Below are 24,802 nucleotides of genomic sequence, written 5' to 3'. Positions count from 1 at the left end.
TCATCCTGCTCTTTCATTTATGCCTCTTAACTGTAATCATTTGGTCGTCGGCAGCCCCCAAGCGGACACAAAGGCAGGAAGGAAGTGCTAAACAGAGGATGGCGGCCTAAGCCGCCGGGTCAGCCGCAGGAAGCACTCAGCGAGCTCGCTTTGACTCTGGGTCGTAAGGCGATCAGATATACCCTGATGATATAATATATTTTATTGTATATATACACACAACCCTTTTTATCCCCAATTCAAAAAGATGTTACATCCAGTCTGGAAAGGAATTGCTGCCCAAAATCTTAAAACAAGAATTTTACAGATGTGTGACAAAGGGCCAAGGATGGGTTAATACCAACAAGCGTGTGTTCAATTCAGTTAACTTGTTATGCCAAGTGCCCATTCTTTTTTTTATGTTGGGTGGGCGTTTTATTTGGGAGCTTTGCCTTCAAGTAGAGAAACAAAATGTGTTCTAGGTTCAAGTCGCATGAAGTAGCTCGGTGCTATGGGCAAATGTTTCTACTTCACACAGTTTCCCAGAGGGAAATAACAGACTTTCTGTCCGAGCGAATGTCTTTCAATCACACGAGCTGTCCCTGTTGAAGGATAAACCTTTCTCCAGACTCCGACTGTACGGCTCAAACTGAAAGTCTTGATTCATGGCCCCTCCATGCGAGTGCGTGCGCACTTTAGTGAACACTCAGTGGGCAGCGTTCAGTCGAGTGATATTTCATGACTCCTTGGCAGCGCCAACACGGGTCGGAATCAACAGATGACAAAGTGACTTACTTTCTGTCCGTCTCCGGCGTCGACACCTCGCTGCTGAAGCCTAATGACTCCTGTGGGCACAAGAAAGAAGGAAGGGTCTCAGACTGACATCCAATACAAAGTGTGTGACAACCAATACTGACATGCTTTGTACGTAGATTTCATTCACATGGACTACATTTACACACGGCAGTTTCAAGAGAGGGATACACACTGAACATGTAATTTTTCCCTTTCTTTATTTGTGAAGTACCGAGGCTGGTTCTGATTGGTGCACAAGTTGGCATTTCCTTGAATTATATCTAGCTCTTTCAAAATGAGCCTTAAAGTAGCTTGTTTTTCAACCATGCATTTTCTAAACGCATTCACTACTTTCATTCATTGGACCACCAAATCAAATAAGTCGAGCCAAGCTGTGTGGCTGTGGGCTCTTTTAGTGCTGGAGTTTATAGGTTTGTATCTCGATGCAAAAGGGACAAGTTAATGCCAGAAAATATGACGTCACTGACCCATAGAAAGTTGCTTTAACTTCACTTTAATCGAGTCAAAGTTCTCACCTGTATCTCCGAGCGAAGTTGAAGGGAGTTTATACTGGGATCCAGTTTTTCCTGGACAAAAAAGGAGGCAAGGAGAGGGAGGGGTCAGCGATTGAGGTCGCAGATTTAAATGCCACGAGGAAATATATGTTGTGAATACAACAATGGAGGGAGAAAAGGTTGACATGCACACTTTAATAGGAAAACAGGCCAGTTGACAAGTGAAACACAGTACAAATGGCCGTTTGTGGGAAAGACCTTCCAGCAGGTTCATGGAGACACACCTGGGCGGTAAACACAAATGGAGTGAGACCACGTGTGTGTGTGTGTGTGTGTGTGTGTGTGTGTGTTGTGTTGTTGAGATAGCTGATATATGTGAGCATGTCAGGCGATGTCGGAGATATTCCCCAAACCAGCAAGACCTGTTATGAGCGACTGCTCAGTCACAGCTGTCGAGCTGACGTTGACACGCCCCGCCCTCGTACCATATCTGCGTCACACGAGGTGGACCTGCACAATTTCTTTGGAATCCTTTAGACTCAAAAGACCAGCATGGTAGACCATATTTGAAAGGGGGAAGAAAGAGCCTATGCCTAGAAACGCAGAGGAAAAAAAACCCAACAAAAAAAAAAAAACACCGAAAAACAATGAGCAGATAATGTAAAACCTTTGGCTTTTTGAAGTCTTTTTTTCTGGCCGTCACAGAAGAGATGCAGCATGTCAAAGACACAAAGAAGGAGCGGGAAGGGGAGCTTCTTTAGTCTATGTCCTCAGCAGGTGTCCTTGTGGCCTCAGACACAGCTGTGCTCACAGTTACTTATTCAGATGTTGCCTTAGACAAAATCCTTATCAACGGCAACACGCTGGGTTGCTGATGCTCCACGTTCGAGGTGTCCTCCTTAAGAGTTACAGTGCTTTACACAAACTGAGATTTAACCAATTTCTTTGGGGCATCTGAAGTTGCAGCATTTTTAACCCTGAAGCTATTGCACTTTCATCATCATACTAATTAAAGAATGAGAAACATTAGGATGCACTAATGCTGTTATTCCTTTTTTTATATTCACCTAGATTAACCCGATTAAAAGCATCACTAGAATAACTTGAAATAACTAAATGAAAAACAAAATAACTAACTGACAGCAAATGACTTGGCTTACATGCAGCATGCTTTAGAACAATTACACAGGGCACATTTAGGACAAAGTCCATAAGGATAGTGAAATTGAAAGAGTTTTAGATGTGTTTTTTAAGCCCATTTAGAGGAAGGGCTACTTTCTGTTTGAGTTAATAAGGGGAAGACCAGAGCGATGTCTTCTGATGGGGTCGACAACTACTTTTTGTCTTTTCCCATTCACTTGCAAAAATCCTCACGTACTGATTTATTACACAACAATAATGTAAAACCCAAAGATGTGAAATTGCGATATTATCTGCTGATATTTTTTTATATGTAATAATACAATGTATAATAATGATTGTAATTGTAATAATTGAATGTATGATAACAAAATACATTTTTCAATAATAACTTAAATAAATTGAAGTTTAAATAATTAACTCAAATAACAGTTACACAAATGATTATTATCATAAAAAAAAAAAGCACTGGCTCTCTGTCCTTTATGGCATAGTACAAACACATTTATTTAACAAATATAAAATGAAAATGGTATTTTACTTTAAAATATATATATATTTATTATTTTTAAAATCCTTCATCGTAATTTGTTACTGTTGTGTTTTTGTCCGTCTTCCTAAAAACAATTCCAGGACGGATCCAGTCGGGCCCGTTGCTGTAAGACATTTTGTTGTGGTAATGTAGGAGGCCTGTTTGCACATGGCTAGAGGAAGATGATGGCGAGATGGCTATGAGAGCCAATACACTTGTGTGTTATTACATTATTCTCTTGTTGGAAGTTCCCAACAATGAGGATTCCATGCAAACGCACTAAACACTGCATGTGAAAGCCCTCAGAGATATTTCATCAACTTTATAAACATTTTGGGACTCGAGAGGTGCCAGAGCCGTTGCTTTGGGGCTGCCAGCGAACTCCATGTGTGAGGACACAAACACAGAATACGTTTTAGACTGACTTGGGGGTGAGATGTCAAAATAAAATTTTAGGGCTAAAACCCCAGCAGGGATGAATATAATGTTATAGCAGGTCTATCCCCGATGGTTCTCCACCGTCTCAGCTAGCTTACTATCGACACCGAGAATCACCTAAAATCAAATGTCCAGAGACGAATATTGACTTCATTCAAGATTTAGTTACAGGTACATTTGAAACTTGACTTCTTCTAATCATGGCTTTCTTAATCTGCTCATGCATGGCACAACCATTGGTAGGGTATAACCTTTACCAGCACTATATAATTGAAATTTCAACCGATAGTTCTTCGGAACCCAAATATGAGCCAATATTATCGGCTATCGATATATCGGTCGGGCCTGAGTATAGATACAAGAACCTCAACTCTATTAAACAAAAAAAAAAAAAAAGGGAGGGCTTTCGATTGGCTGGTCTGCCTGACTGGTCCTTAAAGTTCATGTAAAGCGGGTAACGGATAGTACAGGACATCCAAAGTACAGGATAAATGAGAGAGCAAGACTAAGTTAGCTTGTCAAGGCATTTTGAGTTTAGACTAGCTCTTGAAGAAACTGACTTTGTTGGATTATAGTGATGTAGCTGTAAAATGGTTTCTTCATGTGTCGTCACTACAACCACATATTCAGGAAAAGGAGTAGCGGTGTCAGGAACTGTCACTAGACCAGTTAACGGACTTGGCTCGTCATCTTTGCGATTGACACACTTCGGAATGACTGTTTAACGCTTGAACTTGAACCTTTCCACTTCAACTAAGCTTTGGACTCGTACTAAAATCCTCCCTCACCGAGTGACTGTTGATAGCTAAGGAGACTTAGTCAGGATTGACACACCCCGCTTTAAAGAGTTGTTGAAGAGCCAGTAGCCAGAGGGTCACAGAGAAGTGCTGAGAAGGCTAAAAGCCTCCAAATGAGCCTACACTCTGCATGTACCATAACAGTAATCAACAGCAGCTAGCTAGACGGTGCCAATGCTAGCCAGACAACCTGGCTGTTCCTAGAACATTAACTTCAGCTCCACCTAAGCCACTAGCTCGTAATTCAGCGTCCATTTCTCTGTTACATCACTCAAGCAGGCAAAGTTAAGGGGTCCGGAACTTTTCTTTGGGGTGGGGGGGTGGGGGTAATTCAAGAGATGTCGGAAGTCATGCTGAAAATTTTGTACATCCAAGGGAATTGGCAATTTCCCATAAGTCAAAGTGCAGGTAAAGTCTGTAAACTCATTAAAAAGCAAAACTCGTATTTACAGAAAGACCCACAAGACTGGGGTTTGTATGGCGTTCATCCACACGGCACTGCCGTGCACAGGCAAAATCTGCGGCCGAAGCTGAATGCCTTTTCGTACGGAGGAAGAGCTTAGGCCAGACAATGAAAGAATACATCGACAGCAATCCCTTAAGTAAGCAGAGCTTTGGCAGTCAGCTCTGGCTAAACAATTGAATTGAAGAGTAGAATGCCCGTGCACACACGATAACACAAAGACGCAGAGGCGCCATGCATGGAGGTGGATGCCCATGTGTGCGCATGCGCACACGCACAAAAACAAACAGACTCAGGACACACACACACCGCCTCCATTTGCACAGATAGAGCTCCTAAGAGACAAGTACACAAAGCGGCCCTCTGTTCTTCCTACACTCCTCATCGCCTCCTTTACCTAGTCTGGCTTAGGAAGTGGGTGGGAGGGCAAGGGGAAAAAGAGACAAGGATGGGATCAGGAAAAAACAAACACCCCCCCCCAAAAGGCAGGCGCGCACGCACGCACGCACACGCACACGCACACACACACACACACACACACACACACACACACACACACACACACACCTCGAGGAGCGGTTGTGTGAGAGCTTTCCCGAGGTGACGTTGAGTTTCTCCCACAGACTTAAAGAATTGCGGCAGGCGAAGTAACGGATCAGGAGGAAGAATATTTTCTGAAGTTCAGCGGGGGGGATAGAGTTAGCGCAACTGACACATTTGCTGAAGGAGAATATCAGACTGATGAAACTGTGTTTGTTTCTGTGCGAGTGTGTGTAGCTCTGACATACACACTCCCACAGGGGGAACGCTATCCTTTGCGTGAACTTCTGAAAACCACCAGCATCAGCTGAGATACTGCCCTACTTACTCTAAATTGGCACGTGTGCATTTATACATGTCCACGGGGCTGTTTGTGCACATACAATGTTGAAGTCTGAATTTGTGTGTCTGTGTCCAACACCCTAATTGCTTGTGCGTGACTATATTTAATAAAAAGGAAAAAAAGGGGGTAGAGAGAGAAAGAGAGAGCTTTGCCTAATTAGGATGAATGTCTGGATACACACACGGAGAGCTACCCTTCGCATGAAGGCTAAACTAGGGCACCCACACACAGACACACAAAACATTTGGGATTTAAACATAAAAGACCAAACCAGCCCGTGTATCCAATCATTAATGCCCAAACTACACTTACTACAGTTATTCAATTTAAACTTCACAACAAAACCCAAAGCACATAAGGAGAAAAAGGCAATTTCTGCTGCAAAGAATGTTTTGGACATTCTTTGCAGCAGAAATTGCCTTTTTCTCAGCAATTTTAGTTCAAAACCCCATTGAAGAGCACACCAGGAGGTACGGGTACTGCAGTGGCAGTCTGCGTATGTGTGTGTGTGTGTGTGTGTGTGGTAGGACTCGGGAGAGCAGGTGGTCCGGTGGCGTATATGCCAACTGGCACGACACAGTCATGGTGTGTGTGCAGGGTTTGAGGCAGGTCGGTGGAGAAAGGACAACTCGCACTGAGGTGGTACTGTGGCACCAGGACCAACCGGAGAGGCCGGTGGTGCAAGGCCTAGCTAGCCGTTAGTGGACGAACAGGATATGAAATGAGCAATCCTGTAGATCCTGTTCACCATGAACATATCATAGAACAATACAGAGCGAGAGAATGACAGACACAGCAAAGAAAGGCAGGAAATCCTGGTTTTCTGTGGGTAGGGTTAACCACGAACCACCATGCCACCCATGAGCTGCAGTGTGACTGAGTCAATTTATGGGAAAGGCACACAGCGCAGTTACATACGCCAACACCTTGACTCCTTTGTCTCCAGAATGGGTGTGTGTGTGTGTGTGTGTGTGTGTGTGTGTTTGTGTATGTGTGTCTAGAAACCCATAAGAGGAGGCATTCCAAAGGCAAACACCCCTTGTGGATTGCCATAGTTACGTAATAAGTAAAATGCCAGAGCTCCTGACAGTCAAAGTCTACAACATTATTCGTTAAAGAAGACATGAAACTAAACTTACAAATAAACTTGTTGGGGTAGGCGAACATAGCAGCCTGGGCCAACATGGAGAACAATCTGAAAGCAACAAAGGCCGTTGTCGGTGCACACTAACTCTCTAGGCTGCTATGTAAAAACAGTCGAAAGGACAAATAAGCCAGCGAGCTGGCAGCGGTTTGCAGGGGTCCAAATCTGTACGACTGACCCACTTTGATGGATATACTTCACCAGGCCATTAGCCCAATAACAGCACGTTGCTCACTTCACATTGTGGGCAAAACACAAACACGGGAGCGTGTCCTAGCTCGCTTTCTGGTCCGCAGCTGACGGGCTTGGAAAACCATTACCCGGCATTCCAAAGGCTAGAGGATCGACCCAACGGTGGCTGATTTGTGTTCCCTGTCAAAAGTGTTTATCTTCATAAAAGGAGACTACACTAACCAGCACCTGGAGGATTTGGGTCAGAATGACAGGCGGACTGTAATCTTATAGACGGTTGTCTGTTGACCCCGCATTAACTTTTAATCCCCGGGCCACGAAATGAAATGTGCCAAAAACACAAAATTCCATAATTATATGTAATGATTTATGCATTTGATTTATGTTTTTCTAACTGCCCCATGTGTTCTTCTTCTCACCACGACTCTATGGTCTGACGGTAATAGTAATATCAAGTTTGATGCTTCCTCCAAGGCTCTTCCATCATCCAGCCAGGAGTAAAAATGCCTCATTCCTCAAAGCCAAAATTCTAAATCAAAAAATCAGTTCCTGCAGAGACTTTTATTGCAGAATTTGTTTTGTAGGGTCAACTGAGTAGAATGAAAACATGGATTACATCTTACACATTAAAGCTTTGAGTAAAGTGTGCACTGGTGCACAAGTTGATTTATTTAAGGAATTAAGGCCAGGTATCCAGAATGGAAGAAAATAATGTTCACCAAATGAAAATGGGGCTGCAAATGGGGCATTAATCAAACTATTTCCATGTTTCGCCAAATAAGTCTTTAAAACTATCACTATCTACTTATGGCGAAAAATACTGAGCCAGTCTTTGTTCATGGTGGATTTTTTTAACATGTTAAATAGCAGGGAAATTATATTAAGAATATGAATTTAATAGGGGTGTAACGGCTTCATGAAATTCACAGTTGGGTTCGATACGACAGGGGTGTCACGGTTAGATACGTTTTTGAGCAGCAAAAAAGCAGAAATGCCAGAGAAATTTCCTTAAAATTTTTAATTTATTAAAACCAACATCCTATAGTATGATCTTTTTTGACTTTGATAAAAAAAAAAAGTGATGTATTAATGTAATTATAAACAAATACAAAAAAAAGAAACTTGTGTTTTATATGGAACTCAGTGTTTTTACCTAATTTAATAAAAATCTTTTAAAAAGTTAACACGGTTGGAGCCGTGGTAAACTGAGCCTTTTGCAAACGACAAAGTGACAAAACGAAAATGTTATATTTATAACAAACTGCTTAAAATGAATTAACAATGTGTGACTGTATATATTATTTAAAGTAATGCGATTGTTTTTCCCAAACCTAACTGTGTGCACGCTGTAGGAAAAATACGTTGAACAAATACTGACGTCCACATCAAGTACTCGAGTACTCATGCCCATCCCTAACATCGTCAACAAGTCAGAATATTGGCATTATTACTATATGAATTTTTGTTTATCACATTAAAAATAATACCGGTATTATCGTGAACGCATTAGTCCAATGAATCGTTGGGTTTGTAAAGCACACTGAACCGAAAGGCTTGAACTGAACGGTGAACCGTTCAGTATGCATTTGCATATTTTTACACCCTAGAATTTAACTATACAAATTGATACTCGCCTAACTGTGCTGTGAGTTAGAAGAAAATTCTATTTACAGTTATTTAAAATGTATAGCCTCATTCTCACAGCCTTAGAATAGCCATGGAATCATTGTAAAGTTCTCTTTTATTGTCCCTCAATTCCAATTAGAATCTTTGCCTCGTTTTTTTTTTTGTCTGTGTGCCTGAACTCCGCAGCCTGTCAGTTGAAACAACACAGATGTATTTAAGCTGCCGAGCACTTAGCTTTTTGCAATACTTTCCATCGCTTACAGAAACAAGGCTCCTCTGGCAGCCGGCCATGCATACAGTGAGAGCCCAAGAGCTCTGGGGAGCTATAGGAGAACTGACTGGACTGAGCCTCGGAGACTAATCCATAGGTCTCATTCCTAAGGAGGATGTTTGTACAACCCTTTGTGTCCCCGCTACACATAACACTAACATAAAGACGCTGATGCCTAAATCCGGCGGAGATCAAACCGGAAACTGGTACCCAAGATCGCCATCGCTGAGAGAGCCTCCATCACCAGCTCTCAGTCGGTCCACGCTGAGAAGGGCCCCTTCGAAGTACAACAGCGACAGCCATCACTTAGTGAACAGAGTGGCCCCTTCAGAATAAGGAGACGTGTTGGGAAAATTAAAACAACTCCAAGGATGATGGCGGGTGTCACACTTTTTTTTTTTTTTTTTTTTTTTTTTTTTTAAACAAACTGTCAATGTTGCAAGAAGTTCTTTGAAAAAGGAAGCGACACCGAGAAAAAGAAAAACTGGAGTTTGCCTTGACCTCAAAGAGAGCTGCGGTGAAAGAGAAATATGATGACCCTTTTGATTTGTATGTTGTCATTCTGGCTGAGAAGCTCTGAGGAGGGAAGGGGTTTCTTCTGGAACCTTTTTAAAGGGCAAATCCCCAAATATGCGGTCAGCCTGGAGGCGGTCACTCCTCCCACGTTAACCTTAGGGCCCTCTCCGTGTGGAGCCCCAGTTCCCTGCAGCCCACGGTCATGTTTAACTTGACATCTGTCTTCCCCGTTAGCCTGTGCCCTGTGGACAGAGTGGCTGCGTTGACCAGGAAAGGTCTCTGCCGAGATGACTTTTGACCTCTATGGTCACATGCCTTCTGGACAGAGCTGGCCTGGAGTGACTGCTTGGTCTGTATTAAGGAGGAATGAGTGGAAGCTTGTGTGAGGGTTTAAGCTTTAACGGTCCAAAAATAAAAACGATTCAGCCATTAATATGGAGGGAGGAAAAAATATTTGACGAAAGAAAAGAGAAGGAAGACAATGACCGGAGTGTGGGGTGGTGGGGGTTAGGAGACTATCTGATAAAGCCAGCACCCTTCTGTAGCCTTTAAACAGTGACAGGTACTTCCCTAAAGGCCACGTCCCTCAGGGGCCCTGCTAGCCAAATGCCACCCTATCAGTCTGGCCCTTTAGCATTGTGACCTTCTCTAACCAGCTGTTATCGATCCCCTGAGATGTGGAGACTGGCTGGCAGCCACAGCCCTCAACACATACCTCATCAGACACGATATCCATTCCCCAGTCTCTCCATCATGCTGTATTTCGCTGTCGCTCTCTGTCCTTTGGCATCCCTTCCTCTACTTGTGCTCCCCTCTGTGTGTCTCGCTTTGGTCTTCCTCATAGTTTTGTTGCTCCAGTACTTTTCCACAGTTACTGTGCCATAGGCTTTTAGAGAGTGGATGCCAACAGTCTGGAGATGATGGAGCAAGCAAAGCTGGATGGAAATCTGTTCATCAACACCTGTCGGTGATGTGATTTAGCGACAGTAACAGCATTGGGATTTGGCAATTACCTCAATTTCGTAACACTCAGAAAAAGACAACACCTGAAAATTTCCTGACAAAAAAGTAAAAATAACTCTGCAGTGAAGGGCAATGTCTGCTGAATCGTTCTAGTTTGTGGTGGTTTGTCCTTAAAGTGCCTGTAAAGTGACTTGACTTCACCATTTTTCTGGTCCGGATTTTTTGGTCGTGGCTAAATTATGACCCAACGACGTATAGGAGGTCATGCGTTGCATGGCCCCGCCTCCAACAGTATGTAAACACCAGTTCGGAATGTCGGAAATGGAGCATCAGTGGTGAAATAAGCTAAGCTAACAGCCCGTAGTTTGGGATAAAACGCTGTTTTAGGAATAGACACCTGGAGTAAAAGGCGTCTACAGGGAAACCGTGAACTCATGCCGGGAGCATCTGCCCCCCCTTGGGGTGAGCAACTAGAGACAGGACTGGGTTCAGCAGAACATTTAAAAATGGAAGTTACTTACTCTAATGAAATTGTTAAACACGATTGGCCGTGGTTTGAGCATCTTCAGAGGACACACCCCCAGTGTGGCAGAGCAGAGAGTACTGCCTTTTTCTTTTTTTTTTACCCATGATTTTAAAACCCAATTTTATTGACATGCCAATTTTTTTTAATTATTCAAATTTGGCTGGCTGGTTAATAACGCATTGTTCTGTGGTGTGACATTTAGAACACAACTTTATTTTCACTTTACGGGTACTTAAAGCCTCCTTGTAAGATCTAAATAAGCTGCTGTGCCCAGGCATCTTTGGTTTCCTCTTATTTTCTTATACACTTTTCATACGCCCCCTGCCAGACTTTGCAGGGGGGGGGGTTACGACAGCTGCAGGTTCTCACGTTCTCCACTGCCACTTTGGCCATTCGTTTCAGCTTCTCTCTCCCATCCTCATCCTGCTGGAGTACTGTGCGCCAAGTTCAGCGTCCAGTCGGCTCCGCTCCTGCCCTCTGTTGTGCAGCCTTTAAAAATAGGCCTTGATTTGTTCTTTTTGCTTCATTCTCCCTTCTCAGAGCAAAATCCATTCAAACAAGCAACGTGCAAGGGAGACCCACATTCTGAGAAACACACAGTGTATGTGTGTGTGTGTGTGTGTTGCAGAAACAAAACAAGCACAAAAGTCATATGCAGAAGCATTTCTCTGCAGTTATGACATTCCCCTTGGCAAAAGCCTTTTCTTTCCCTAACAAACTGTGAGAAAAGTCTGTCGGCCAAAAATCATTAGGGCAAAAAGCGCCATAAGTCACCTATACGATCCTCGTCTAAGCCCTACATGCCAAAGAAATCAAAAGCACATGGCTGCCTGCACAGAGCACAAGTTCATAAGCTCCTGAGTGACTTATCCACCGTAGCCACCACCTCTGTGCTTTACCTCCCAATACAACCGAGGAATCAGCAATGACAGACAAAGAGAAAAAGATAGAGATTTAAGTTGCTGGTGCATGAATGGCACTCGGCTAGAATGAATACTTGAGGATATTTTTTCTCAAGCATGAATACTTGAGGATAATTTTTCTCAAGCACTGACCTCATAATCCCAATCACTGCTGCCTTTACTATGGGCAGCTGTTGTATTCATCCATGAAATATGGCATAAAAAGAGTAGTGTTTTATTTAGGATGGAACATTCGAAGAGCCCTGTTCAGAAGTCTAGAAATGCGAGTAATTGCAGCCTAAGCTTGTCCCTAGGGGGACAAAAAATATATAAAGTTAATTGAAACACAATATATTGTGAAAAAAAAATGTAATAAAAAAATGTTTCAGACTGTTTCAGGCAATTTATAGATTTTAATTCAATTAAGTAATTATGAAATTAATGTTCTGGGTCTTCGCTGTGTGTGCGGATGGTTCTGCATTGGCACGCTGGATTATGTGTGCCTGCACAGATCTCAGCTCGGCACCAGCAGCATTCTTTCCCACCTTCGCCTGTGTCTTGGCAACCAAACGGGGTGCCCCACTACCCTCGATCCAAGTGAAGGGATCCCCCAAACCCCCTGTGGACCCCCAGAACACAGCTGCATTCATGTCCACAGAGGGAATTCCGCTGTCTTGGAATACGCCATCGTACAATGTTCGTCCATTTCTCTGTTTTATTTTTTCCACCTTTAATTCATTTATTGGTAAACTTATTGGAATGAACACATTATAATGCTTTGAGAACATTCCTAAAATGGGGGATCTTTGCAGCGTTGCAATCATTACAAAAGGGTTTACAAGGGGGAAAAAAACAACTAAAAAAACCACACTTTGCCCCTATGTAATTGCACATATGATTTTGTGAGATGATTTTGGAACAACAAATGTCACGGCTGTCACTTTATATTACGATTAAAATCATGTAGTTAACAATGGAGTTGCCGTGGCTGTTTTCCTCTGTGTGTGTGTTTATAATCACCATGTCAAGCTCCTGGGAGACACGCCTTTTGCGTAGCTCCTCCATGCGATCGCTGACGTCGCTGAAGCAGGTGTTGTAGTACTCAGAGTACTCCTGGGCCAGGTCATCTATGTTGCCCAGGGAACCATCCTGAAGGGAGACAGAGACAGGGAAAAAGGTTAGCAAATGTAATAGCCGTACACAGTCGGTCTAACAGCAGTCATAACATTAATAAAAAAAGTCTGATCATCATGACATCAGACCTGCCTTCAATCATTTTTGTTCACAGTGACAAATCCAAAAGATCAGTCTTATTTAAAAAAAATGGAAGGAATAAAACCTGCACACAGCTCAACATTAACGCTTGCCCGGAGCAAGTAAACTCTGTGTTCGGGCAAGTGGAATGCCTCATGCAGTTCGATCGGGCAAGTGAAAAATGAATGTGATCTCATATGTAACTTTATGTGAAAATCAACTGCGCACTACAGTGTATATCGCTGAAGCAGAGCTTCTCCAGCTGAGATGCGTGCGCGAGTGGGGAGGTGCAGCACTTCAGTGAGCCAGATTAGCCAGTTCACTGAAAAGAGAAGGCTCATATGGCTGCCAAGCATTTCTTTTGACCATGAAAATGTATAAAATATTTTGTTAATATTTATTCCACTACAATTTGTTTTTTACATTATTTATAATGATTGAATGTGACTGGACTCAATTAACATCCTCTAAAGCAGATTACATAATTACAATGAAAGCAAGGCATTCAATTAAAAAAAATCCTATCCTATTGTTTTCAATAAAATTATATTCCCAATATTTTTCTTGCTCCATTGTCTTCTAACAGAGTGAAGGCCATATGAATAGTTCAGTCAGAATTCTCATTTGGCCTTGCTCACTGGAGCAACCTACCTCTAAATAGTTATTTAGGGGGGCGTGCAGGTGATACATCACCCTCAATATTCAGAACAGTAGCATTTGTACCCCCTAATAAAAACAGTTTTGTGTTTTCCTTTACAGAAATAGACATTTCAACCATAAATTGATGCAGAAAAGGCACAAATTGGTGCATAAAAATTCCCCAGACTGCGGGAAATTAAGTGTTGGACACTCAAATAAATAAATAAAAAAATAAATAAATAAAAAAATAAATCACAAAATCACTCCGCCCCTGTGCACCAAACATGGATTTCTAAAAGATGGCAGCTGTTTGGATAGAGGACACATTGTTATTAAATACTTTTTTTTATGTTTAAATATTTCAAAAACAATGTGCACGCTTCCATGCATCCGCGCGCTATCAGACGCTGAGCAGCCGCCATCAAAATATTTAATCACAATTAAATTCTAATGTCAATAATAATAATAATAATAATAATAATAATAATAATTGCTAAACAGAGAATAAATTATAAATGAATAAAAACAAATAAATATTTCGTTCCATGTCGTCCATGCTGGCATTTCACTGGTGGGTGATCGAGTAGCCACGATTGGACTATATGAAAATAGAAACAATCACCCAACCTGTATAAAATACTGTGTATATATACCTTATTTAATGTAACCAGTAATGTTACCATTTAATTGTATGTTTAGTTTTTTAATAAATTATAATAATTGTCTTGGTTGTCTTGATTGTGCCTGTTGGTTCTATGCATCTTTTAATAAACCTACATTTTCCATTTCGGATATAAATTTGGCTATTGGGCAATTAAAACATCTCAGTCTCAGTGGCTGAAAAAAGCTTAATGTCAAGCCCTGCTGCATTTGACTTTCTGGGCTGAGCCATCCAACACTTTGCTTGCTTATACTTCTTCAATCACCTACAGTGCTGAAGGGCAGGTCGGCACCAGGGACCTTGAAAAAGATAGCGGCTAACAAGGCCACTGTTGCATCAATACCATCGTCCGTTATTGATATTCTTATGAAACCCTTGCCGCTCGTAATAATGAGCATAAATGCCGTCTTCTAGAAGATCAGAAGTAGATGATAGATAGGCACCAGATATACACAGCTGCCGAGGCTGTCACTCTTGGCAGAGAGCGAGTTTGGGACTGGTGGTTGTAGAAATGTTCTTTGCAGGATAGGAAATGTTACCCTTCCAGGGTGGTAAGCTTAGGAGGTGCTTTCAAAACACTACATTTGTGTGCATGTCTGGGTGAAGCTATGCTCTACTGGGCCATAGCACCCACACACCATTAATAACCAGACTCCAACGAGAGCAACCCAAACAAACATAAAGACGTGCACACACGCACACACACAGAAGTTCAGGTCGATCTATGTGCAATACAAACATTGTTTAAAAGCCCCAAAAGGTGGTAGCTGTGTATATTTTCGGCCTTCATTCAGTCTTATCAAATCCTGCCAAAACAGTGACTTTGGTCAAACATATTCTTTGCCAGGGTTTGGTCTTTGTTAGCGCCATGTAAGGGATGCTATTTGCCTCCTTTGACATTCTACGAAGCCTAAACAAAACACTCTCTTCCGCCTTGTTATAGTTTAGACCGGCACAGTTCCTGTCTTTGTGTGGAAGACATATGCTAGGGATTGATGGAGGAAGCTCTGCCCCAAATAAGAAAGATCTTACTCAACTGGAATGCACTGTACATAATGCTGCTGCAGACAGGCCTTATCACATTTAGAAATGGCTATTCATTTGTATAACCTTTACCTATTGCACTATTAAAACCTTTGTAGATTCACCATGAACGTTCTGCAGCAATAAATATACTTTGCTATGAGCACCTTTTTTTATACAACTTGAGGTTGAGGAGTGACTCCCCAACTCTTGCCTCGGTGAAGATGCAGCAGTGATGGTTATCTGTTGAATATTCATCAGTGTTTATCTAATCTGTGCCAGGCAGACAGCAAGCATTGAGTCACTGTGCAGGGTCCAAACAGCCTCCCTCAGTCTCTCTCCCTCTCAACAGGACTCACTATCTTAGTGCCAGGCCACAGCTGAATGGAGCACTGTGGACACATCACACAAACACACACATAGACTGCACACAAATGGGTAGAGGGGTGACTTTCTGAGATCTGTCCATTTCTAGAGAGTACACACATTGGTATGCAAGTACACACATACTCACAAACTGGGTATTCAGAAACTAGACTCATTGGCGTAAAACAGAGGCGATAAATAACATTCATTCTGAGGCCTAAAAGTCCAGTTCAAATGACTTGTCTGACTGCCGTCCAGCTCCTCTGTCCTCTCTACTTGAGACGTCCAGCTATGTCCACACACATATGGTTTGAGATGACCGACGTCCCAATGGGAGCCCTGCATTCAAACACATGTTTTCCCTTTCACTCCTCACACCGCCTGAAAGCATGCTGTTATTAGAAAAATCCAGAATGTTTTAATCCTCTGTACCAATGCCAGGACTGCACTGATCTGTTCACCATATCCAAAAGAAGGCAAGGAACCCCATCCTAAGAGTACGCCCACTTCTGACTGACTAGAGACCACCCGTATTAAGGGTTCACAATTTAATGGTGGATCAGTTGGGGCCAATGGAATTTGTCTGCCGCAGCAGAAATTGTGATCTATGCTGGTTCAACCCAGGACTCCCGGTGGGAAAGCATGTGGACCTCAGCGATGCCCAGGTAAGGCATCCTGTGGGCCCCATAACTGTCCATTGGATCTGCTTACCGAGTCACAAAGTTTACGTAAATGTCTTTGAACCTGTCTGGGATTCCTCCGCAGGCGTGAGCTCATGGAGCGGCTGCACAGCTGGTTCCAGCTGGATGCGCTGAATGGAGGGGCCCCTCAAGGCATCAACACAAAACATGGACCATGAGGCACCCTGTAAAGGAATACGGCATAAATCTATACATCCATCTGTGTGTGTGTTAGAGATCCCACGTGAGAAAAAATGAAGAGTGTGTAACTGCCTTCGAGAGGAACCGATTGAGTAAGAGGGAGAATATGAAGAGGAATCACAAACGACGTTGTGTCTATGTCAGATTGATTGTGTGTTGGAAGGTGAGAGATGAAGTGTTTGTATTGTAGTGTGAATCTGCCCATAGGAGAGGGCCGGTGCGGGAGTATGTGGGGGCTGACAGCAGTCCACATGACAAACTCGGGGAGTGTGTGTGTGTGTGTGTGTGGGGGGGGGTGATTTGTGGGTTACAGACTGGGGTAAGTGTGGGGCAAGAGGACAACATCTGCTGTCTGGGATGAGGCACATAAGGGAAGAAAAAAAAATCTAGGACAATTACGTGAATGATCTGGCCCGATCAAAGTATGGGCACACCTCTTACAGAAAAACTTAAAAGAAAAAACATATACAAAACAATTAAAAGTAGCTCTTCATAATAGATTGTTTACACAAGTAAGGGAAATTCTATGAATTGAGACTGAGGGGCTGTAACTTCTCGCCCACCCCAGATGTGCACTAGACCAACACCCAATTCTGACTCAAAAGCAATTCCATACAAGAGGCAATATCTGATTTATGATTACACTACATGAATAGTATGCCAAACCCAATATTAAGTACATGCATGACACAATGGCATTTTTAATTTCCTGTTTGGAAGATTATCAACAACATTGCTGGCCACACAGTCACGCGGCGGCACGGTTCAGTAGGGGATTGTGGAAACTGCATTAACACCTAGCGACCCTACTTGCTTAATCAATTAGCCACAGAATTCCTGCCATTTTTGCCACTGTGTGGATTTGCATTCAAAGGCAAAATTTAAGCACTTAAGTAGAGGACACTGGCTACAGAAATGCAACTCAGAAACGTGCAAGCCCTGTAGTGGCGGAGGTGTGTTGCATCGAATAGAAATCCTGGATCAAACATTTGGTGCGGGAAATTGTTTTGCAGGAGTTCAAAGCTGTGCAAATAAGGATTTGTTCTTTTTGGGGCAAATCTAGTGGAACATAGTTCCTCTGTATTCCATTTCAGCCAGTCCACTGGAGGGTGATTTGTTTTACCGTCTCCTGCAGTGATCACTTTAAGTTCCATAGAACAAACAGTTTAAGTTATCAAAATATCACTTCTAGCCACTTTAGATACAGTCCATGCCAAAATATGTGGACAAACAGCTTAAGTTACCATTTCTTCCAGATGGAAATAGAGCACTCTCGGGTAAAGTTATTAAGAAATTCCACAGCAAGCATGTGGGTCAAAAATCTTGGGTGCTGACATATTGGTTCCCCTGGCGTGCTTAGAAATCGCTGCCAAGTTTCAGTGCTAATATCTCAATCGAGTTATGTAAAATTCACGTTTTCCACGGCATGCTAGATGTTACATGCCCTTTATAAAGCATGTTTGTTTGTCACACCAACAAACAGAGGCATTCCTAAATGTTAGAAAGAATTACCCACAGGCCCGGTATGTTCAGCCTGGGCAATCATTTAGGTGCACATTCCTGGCAGTACTGTTTGGCATAGTGGGGCTTGTCACGTGGGCATTCATTTGTGGAGTACATGGCAAAAGCCATTGTTACAGGCACAGCCTTGTGACTAGCCGTTCTGTAAGGGAGGAACAATGACAGCGGATGACAATAAAGTCATCCATCTGATGTAATGCAAGAATGTCACAGTACGATCACTTTCACCTGATACAAGAACTCAGGACAAGAGCTGCGGGTTGAAATTCCCCTCCCCCTCCATTGTATTCCCTTGTACTGTTGTCTCACTTGAAACAATAAAGGAAACAGAATTGTCCTGTTTCTCTCCCCGAAGATCAGTCATTGTCATTGATTCGTCAACTCAAACCCTCGCCACATGACCGCGTGTCCAGAGGTCCCCACAGATTTTATAAAAGGAAGAGTTAAATATCCCCCACTCCACCCATTCCTCTATCATTCCATCCCCTCAGGTGTCAACCTAGATCTAAGACTTACAACGGTGGACAATAGTTGCAACGATGTGCGTGCATTAGGGGGCAGGATAGGAGGCGGTTGACAACACAGGCACGACAAAAAAATCTCTGATAGGTCCTAGACCGCCTCAGAATTCTGAGAAAGCGAAACTCCGTAAAAAAAAAAAAAAAAAAAAAATCAATAAACAAAATGATTTTTGATTTTAATTTTTACTGTTGATACGGAGAACCCACCAACAGCAGGTTGATTAGTCTACACATTTTAACATCCCTACACAAAACACTGTTAACCATCACTCTACTGGTTACCATGAGAAATGGTGGCAACAGAGAAATGGAGTACGTCACAGAAAATTTTCAAGGGCTGAGTTGTAGACTTGAGTAAATTTTAGTCAAATATACCAGCCAGGGGGGAAGACTGTTGAGGAAGTGGGGGCCAGGGGCCACAGCCCACCACCTCTAAAAGGGCTTCCTGAGGATGTCTGTGGGTCTAAGGGTACAGTGCAACACAGCATTTATATAGTCCACATCCCTTATAACGATGAGCTTGATCAAGAGAGTCGGACACAACAGACATGATTTGACTATGATTAGCTGCGTATAAATATGAGTTAATGGCAGATTGGGCTTAGTCACAAACTGGCCTTAGCTTGTCTGGAAAGGACTGATGTCGACAGACTCGCATAACAAGAGTGAGTTCATTTCATCCAACCGTGGTTTCTGGACGCAATGTACGGTCATGTCTGGAGGACACATTCAAGCATTGGCTTTAGAGATTCAAACAAAGTGTACAATATAATCAGAGCTTGTCAAATGGACATGAACTCACTCAGACTCTGTAGAACACTACGTAACAGTCTGAAACAGCAGGCACGTTGAATGATGCCATATGCTCAAAATATACACCTCAGCAAACTTGAATGAGAGCATTCTATAGGTAGAGTAGAAAAGGAATACGTAGTATGACTATCAATGGTTTCGATATCTGATCCAAAAATCTAGGTTAAACAGAGGCAGAATTACAAGCTTGCAGAGCTCAAAGGCATGTCTGGAAATTCTCCTTTCAATTCTCCTTGAGGTTATGTTGTGAGAGACGTACAGATTCCACATGAAGGTGTGTGTACGTGAGCCATTGAGGAGGAGCAGTTGGGTGGACTCACCTCAAAAGCTCAATTCAGCATATGTACACACGTAAATAATGTTACACGATAAGCTGAGAGGCAAGATTCTGTTTAAATATCTGTACGGTGGCTCAGACAAACCAAATTCACATTCTCGAGCTGGAGAACTTGGGTAAACCTCATGTCTAAAAAAAATGGGTTGGGTAGTGATCAAACCCTTCTCAGACATCTGTAAAGCCGAGCTCTTGCTCTAGCACCATACGTTCCTAAACTACTTTTAAATCTTAATTAGCTTGAGGACTGTTTACTCCGTTTCAAGCACAAATAAATGACTGGCCCACTTCGGTATTCTCATTAAACACATTCCTCCTTCGACTGCTGTGTATGGTTAACCTCAGAGACGGACACTCCTCGGAATAGCACTACAGGCCACGCACTGTGACCTTTGATCTACAGCCAAACACCCCAAAATATTGTTAATGGTGCACAAGCTTATACAGATGATGTTACACAGGACACAGAATTCCTCATAACTGCACTCACACTTGAGGTACTAAAGGGTTCATGCATTTTCTCGACATGTTGAATCACATGCAGCGGAAATTGAATCATGTCAAGTCCCATGCAGTATCGAGCCGGTACCCATGTGGCTTGTCCTGATGTGTAGGTAGTATGTGTAACTTAAGGCTGAATATATCTGCACATCTCAACATTCGCACACTGGGCCCCCGGCGAAACAAAAGCCATTGAATACACGTTACATACTACAATGGCTATATATAGCTTTGCCATTTGGCCTTCAGAGAGGTAGGACATATATTGTGCTGGGGTCTTTCATTACACAAATGAAACAAAGACATGACTTTGTCAATATGATTTTTATTTGACAATATTCTAAGAAAAAAAATGATTCATATGTGGTGTGATGCAGAAAGCAATTTTGTAGAAATGAATATGGTGCATTTTAAAACGCGGCCATTGTTTTTTTTTTTTTTTTTAAATAAGTTTCAGAAATGAGTGCATTGGGGTACAAAAAAAAAAAAAAAAAAAAAAAAAAAAAAAAAAAAAAAAAAAAGGCATCTAACCACTGTACCAATTTGGCCCCCGGGGGTCAGTCCAAGGACAGAATTACACCGTTGTGGACAAATTCTTTGGTTTAAAATGTCATCATCATTTGAAGTAATCTTACAGGTTGGTCTGGTATCAGGACACCATCATGCTCCCACATGAGCATGGTCTGAAACATAAGAAAAGACTTTATGAAACGCCTGGGGGGGTTATTCAAGACAGAGAACATGCTGGCGTGCAGGCGTGACGCCAGATGTAAACATGTCAAGTCCAAAGCAAAAGACCAAGGAGATTTGAATAATTATGGCGTGAACACAAATGGCAGTATGATGCGTCATCTGGAAATAAAAAGGGCATGGCTGGCATGCCATCAGTTGACATAGGAGCACAACATGACCCTAGACCAGCTTCAATTCCAAATTGAATCGCAACTCAGAAAATCACCAATTTAAAAATGATCTGCGGAGATCATTGTTGACGTGCGCGGTTTCTAAATAGTCCTGTAAAAAGTTTGTTTGCTATTGCGATAACTAATGTACACTTTAATCAACAAACATTATTTTGCAAATTAACCGTCTGAATGATTTCATTGAGTGCTAAAACTTGATGAGATATAGTGATGAGAATATTTAAAAGATGAAAAGTCATGAATATTATACAGGTAGTAAGAGAATTCCAAAGCTTCTTACATGTCCTTCCTATGTATGATGGTATGTGCGTTTTCCAGCGGAAAGATGGCAAAGATAAGCCACGGCTGGGAGACAGCCGCATGGAAAGCAGTAAATCGGTTTAAATCCCCGGGCTGCAGAGCCAGAGGTCTCTCACACGGTGTCAGGGGAAAGGAAAGCCCCATGCCTCTCATTCACACACACATTTAGTGACAGACTAAACCAAATTAACACCTCTGTCTTTTAACACTCACGACTGGAAGTGACCACACACACACACACACACACACACACACACACACACACACACACACACACACACACACACACACACACACACACCTGATCAATCAAGTCCAGGGGGCCGCGAGATGAGGATAGATTCCCTTGCATTTTCCCAACAATACTGCATAGAAACACACTGCAAAACACACCCAAACAACAAACAAGGTTCTCTGAATAAGAAGTACAAAGCAGCTAAAAACAACCTCAACCAACTTGGCACTCACAACTAACAACTTGAATTAAAACACCAACACTAAAAAAACAAACAAACAAACAAAAAAAAACGCCTCAAGCAAACAAATCTATAAACCGAAAAGGTGGATTGGCTTTTCAAGTTTGGCAACTTGTGAAGTTGTCATCGATGCAACCTTTGAAAACAAAATTAAAGTTAAAGCACAAAAGTAGCACCCAGCAGCTGCAGCTTGCATGGAGGCCCGGCGTTGTGGCGCCATGTCCTCAGTGCCGCAAAGGGTTAATCTTTAGAAAACCCTGCAACATACCATATTGTCCCTGGATTCCAGCTTGCATTCAACTCCACCCAAATTCAAACATGAGCTCCTCTTAAAAAAAAAGAGAAAAGAAGGGGGGAAAAAAAAGACTCAAATGGCCTGAATCCTAAACCAAATGTTATGGGATTGGATTGAAAGGTTGTTTAGATAGGTTCCTGGTGTGCACGCACCAATGTGAAGGGGCCAATCAGGGGCCCACGGGGAGGGGGGGGGGGGGTCTTCCTCAATGAGTCTTATCTCAAGGGGGTCCCCGATCTGGGGTCAGCAGCCCCCTAGGGGTCCTCAGAGGAATGGCAAGGGGTCCAAATAGAAATAATAAATAAAAAGATATTTCTAGAGTTATGCATGTATTTGTATTTTTCATCCCCCCCCCCGCACAAAAAACAGTCAATCTCTGAGATGGTATTGATATTGTGACTTTTAGACAGCAAGGTTTAAGTTACATATGTGTTGACATGTAGACAGAGCTTGGTCTACCATGGGGGCCCATGGCACACAAAAAGAAAAAGTTCGGGGCCGCCCGGGTCTCCTTTCCTACCATCCCCCAAAACACCACCACACTCACCAGCATCACCATCACATCGGTCCACAGCTGGGAGAAGCTGTCCGACATGGTGGTGTCCGTGCCGGGCTCCGTGCAGGAGGCAGCGGCCCCCTGGTCCTGGTCGTGGTCCCCGTCCCCCTCCATGAGGGGTTTTTTTTTTTCTGATGATGCTGCTGCTGCTGCTAATCTGGCCCCGGGCGTCAACGCTTCAATCCTGGCGTCGGTTCTCCAGCGGCGGCGTGGTCGCAAACACTGGCCCCGACCTCATCGGACGAGTCGTGCAAAAGTTACCGGGGCTACGACTTCGGAGACGTAAAACACCAGCGGACATCGTGTTGGGATCCTCTGCGACGAATTCGTCGAACGCACAGACGCGTTGCAATGAATTTTAAAAAGTTAAAAAACAGAACAAAACACAAAAAAAACTTAAACCCCCGCGTGAGGTCATTAGAGCCGGGGTGTTCCCTCCTCTGCGGCTCAGCGGACCGAGTCCCGGCCGCGGGACCGAGGCGTTTGAGTCCGCGGCGAAAACCGAAAAACTAAACTCAAACGCGAACCCACCACACACACACACACACACACACCCGCTCGGTGTCCGAAAGAAGCCAAGTCCAAACAACGGCAACGAAGGTAACAAAAGAGGTAGAAACGAGGTGCGGAGCTCCGACCTTGTGCACGGGCAGTCACTCCTCCAGCGCCGAGCTCCCCCCTTCTCCCCGCAGCCCTCGCAACTCCTCCCAGCAAAACATTACAGCAGCACCACGTTGGCCCCGTGTCAGACGTTTGGAGATGCCTTCCCGGGACAATCTCACTTCCTCTACCAAAACTTATTCTCATGAGCTACGTCGGAAAAGCCCGGGAGATGCCAGACGAAAACTGATTTCTCGACAATATTCGGTGAAACCCGAAAAAAAAAAAAAAAAAAAAGTGCACGGGAAAATGTTTTTAAAGTGGCCTATGTTGCAAAATCTGCACAGAGAAGGAAAGAAACGAGAAACTGCGCAACAATGCTTTCTACTTATTGAAACCATTGTCAGAGGGAAGTTTATTTGTACAGCCTGTTTTCATACACGAGGTCAATTCAAAGTGACCCACATGGGACATCAAATGCATTATATAAAAAAAAAAAAAAAAAAAAAGCAAAGAACATTGAAAGCAGAGAAATAAAAAGCTAAAACCAGATTAAAAAAAGACAGTAAAATCAGAAAGGTAAAAGGTTTGAAGTGAACCTCGAACCTGCACCCACTTTGAAAGCTAGGACTCAAATCCAGCGAGAAACTCAATACGGCTGTTGCCACACACTTCAAAAAAAACAACTGACAAAAAGACATAGATACGACATTAAAGTGCCTTTTTAAAACAGGCTGATTATGCGGTGAAAAGCAGTTGCAAATCACATCATAAATACAGGCTACTATTTGCACTTCACAACACTGCGACCGCCCAGCTAATTTAAATAACAAGCGGAATAAAGAAAGAGACGAGTTGAGAAAAAGTGAGGGATGTTCCACGCGACGCGGGCATGAAATCGCGCGATTAGGCACCGACGGTCTTCGGGGCTCCACCAGCGAGCACGCCATTGTAATGAAGAAGCCCCGAGAGTGTCACCGTCTCACCCAGTTGCCAGAAACACACTCGGGAGAGAAATGCATCTAAGCGGCAACAGCTGCCAGGTCTAATGACAGATGCCAGAAGGACCAGGGAGTAAGAGACAGAGAGAGAGAGGGAGAGGGAGAGATAGCAGGAGAAAGGGAGGGGGGGGGGGGCGATAAATAAAACAGAGTTCATCCTTCAGCTTCACCTGCCGTGAACCAACTACCCTGCCGACTCCGATCAGGAATCTATTTCACGTGTCCGGACAGAACATGACGGGAAAACACAGCATAAACACCACAGTCAATGTTGGTTACATGTTTAAGCCTGACCCAAGACAGAACACAAAAGACCCCAAAGCCGTAAATAATACCCGTCGCCTAGGGCCATGACATCACTGTGCAATGTCCCACGCAGAAGCAATGTGGAATCAAATGGGATTTCAAGGCCTTTCCATTGTGCTGGACTGAAATGCAACACTGCAGAATACTCC

General features: G+C 43.1%; 1 protein-coding gene across 1 annotated transcript in view; it reads right to left on the bottom strand.

Moving 5' to 3' along the window:
- Positions 1 to 24,802, bottom strand: part of sash1a (SAM and SH3 domain containing 1a) — a gene marked incomplete at its 5' end in the record, with an annotated part of 176,352 nt that overhangs the window by 33,138 nt on the left and 118,412 nt on the right. The window contains 3 exons of the mRNA XM_079996981.1: positions 775 to 824; positions 1,311 to 1,361; positions 12,703 to 12,831. Coding sequence (XP_079853107.1) covers positions 775 to 824; positions 1,311 to 1,361; positions 12,703 to 12,831 — 230 coding nt within the window. The remainder of the gene's footprint in view (positions 1 to 774; positions 825 to 1,310; positions 1,362 to 12,702; positions 12,832 to 24,802) is intronic.

The sequence above is a fragment of the Zeus faber genome (assembly GCF_960531495.2).
Source record: "Zeus faber genome assembly, chromosome: 2".
Lineage (NCBI taxonomy): Eukaryota > Metazoa > Chordata > Actinopteri > Zeiformes > Zeidae > Zeus > Zeus faber.
This window is presented reverse-complemented; position numbering and strand designations above follow the sequence as displayed.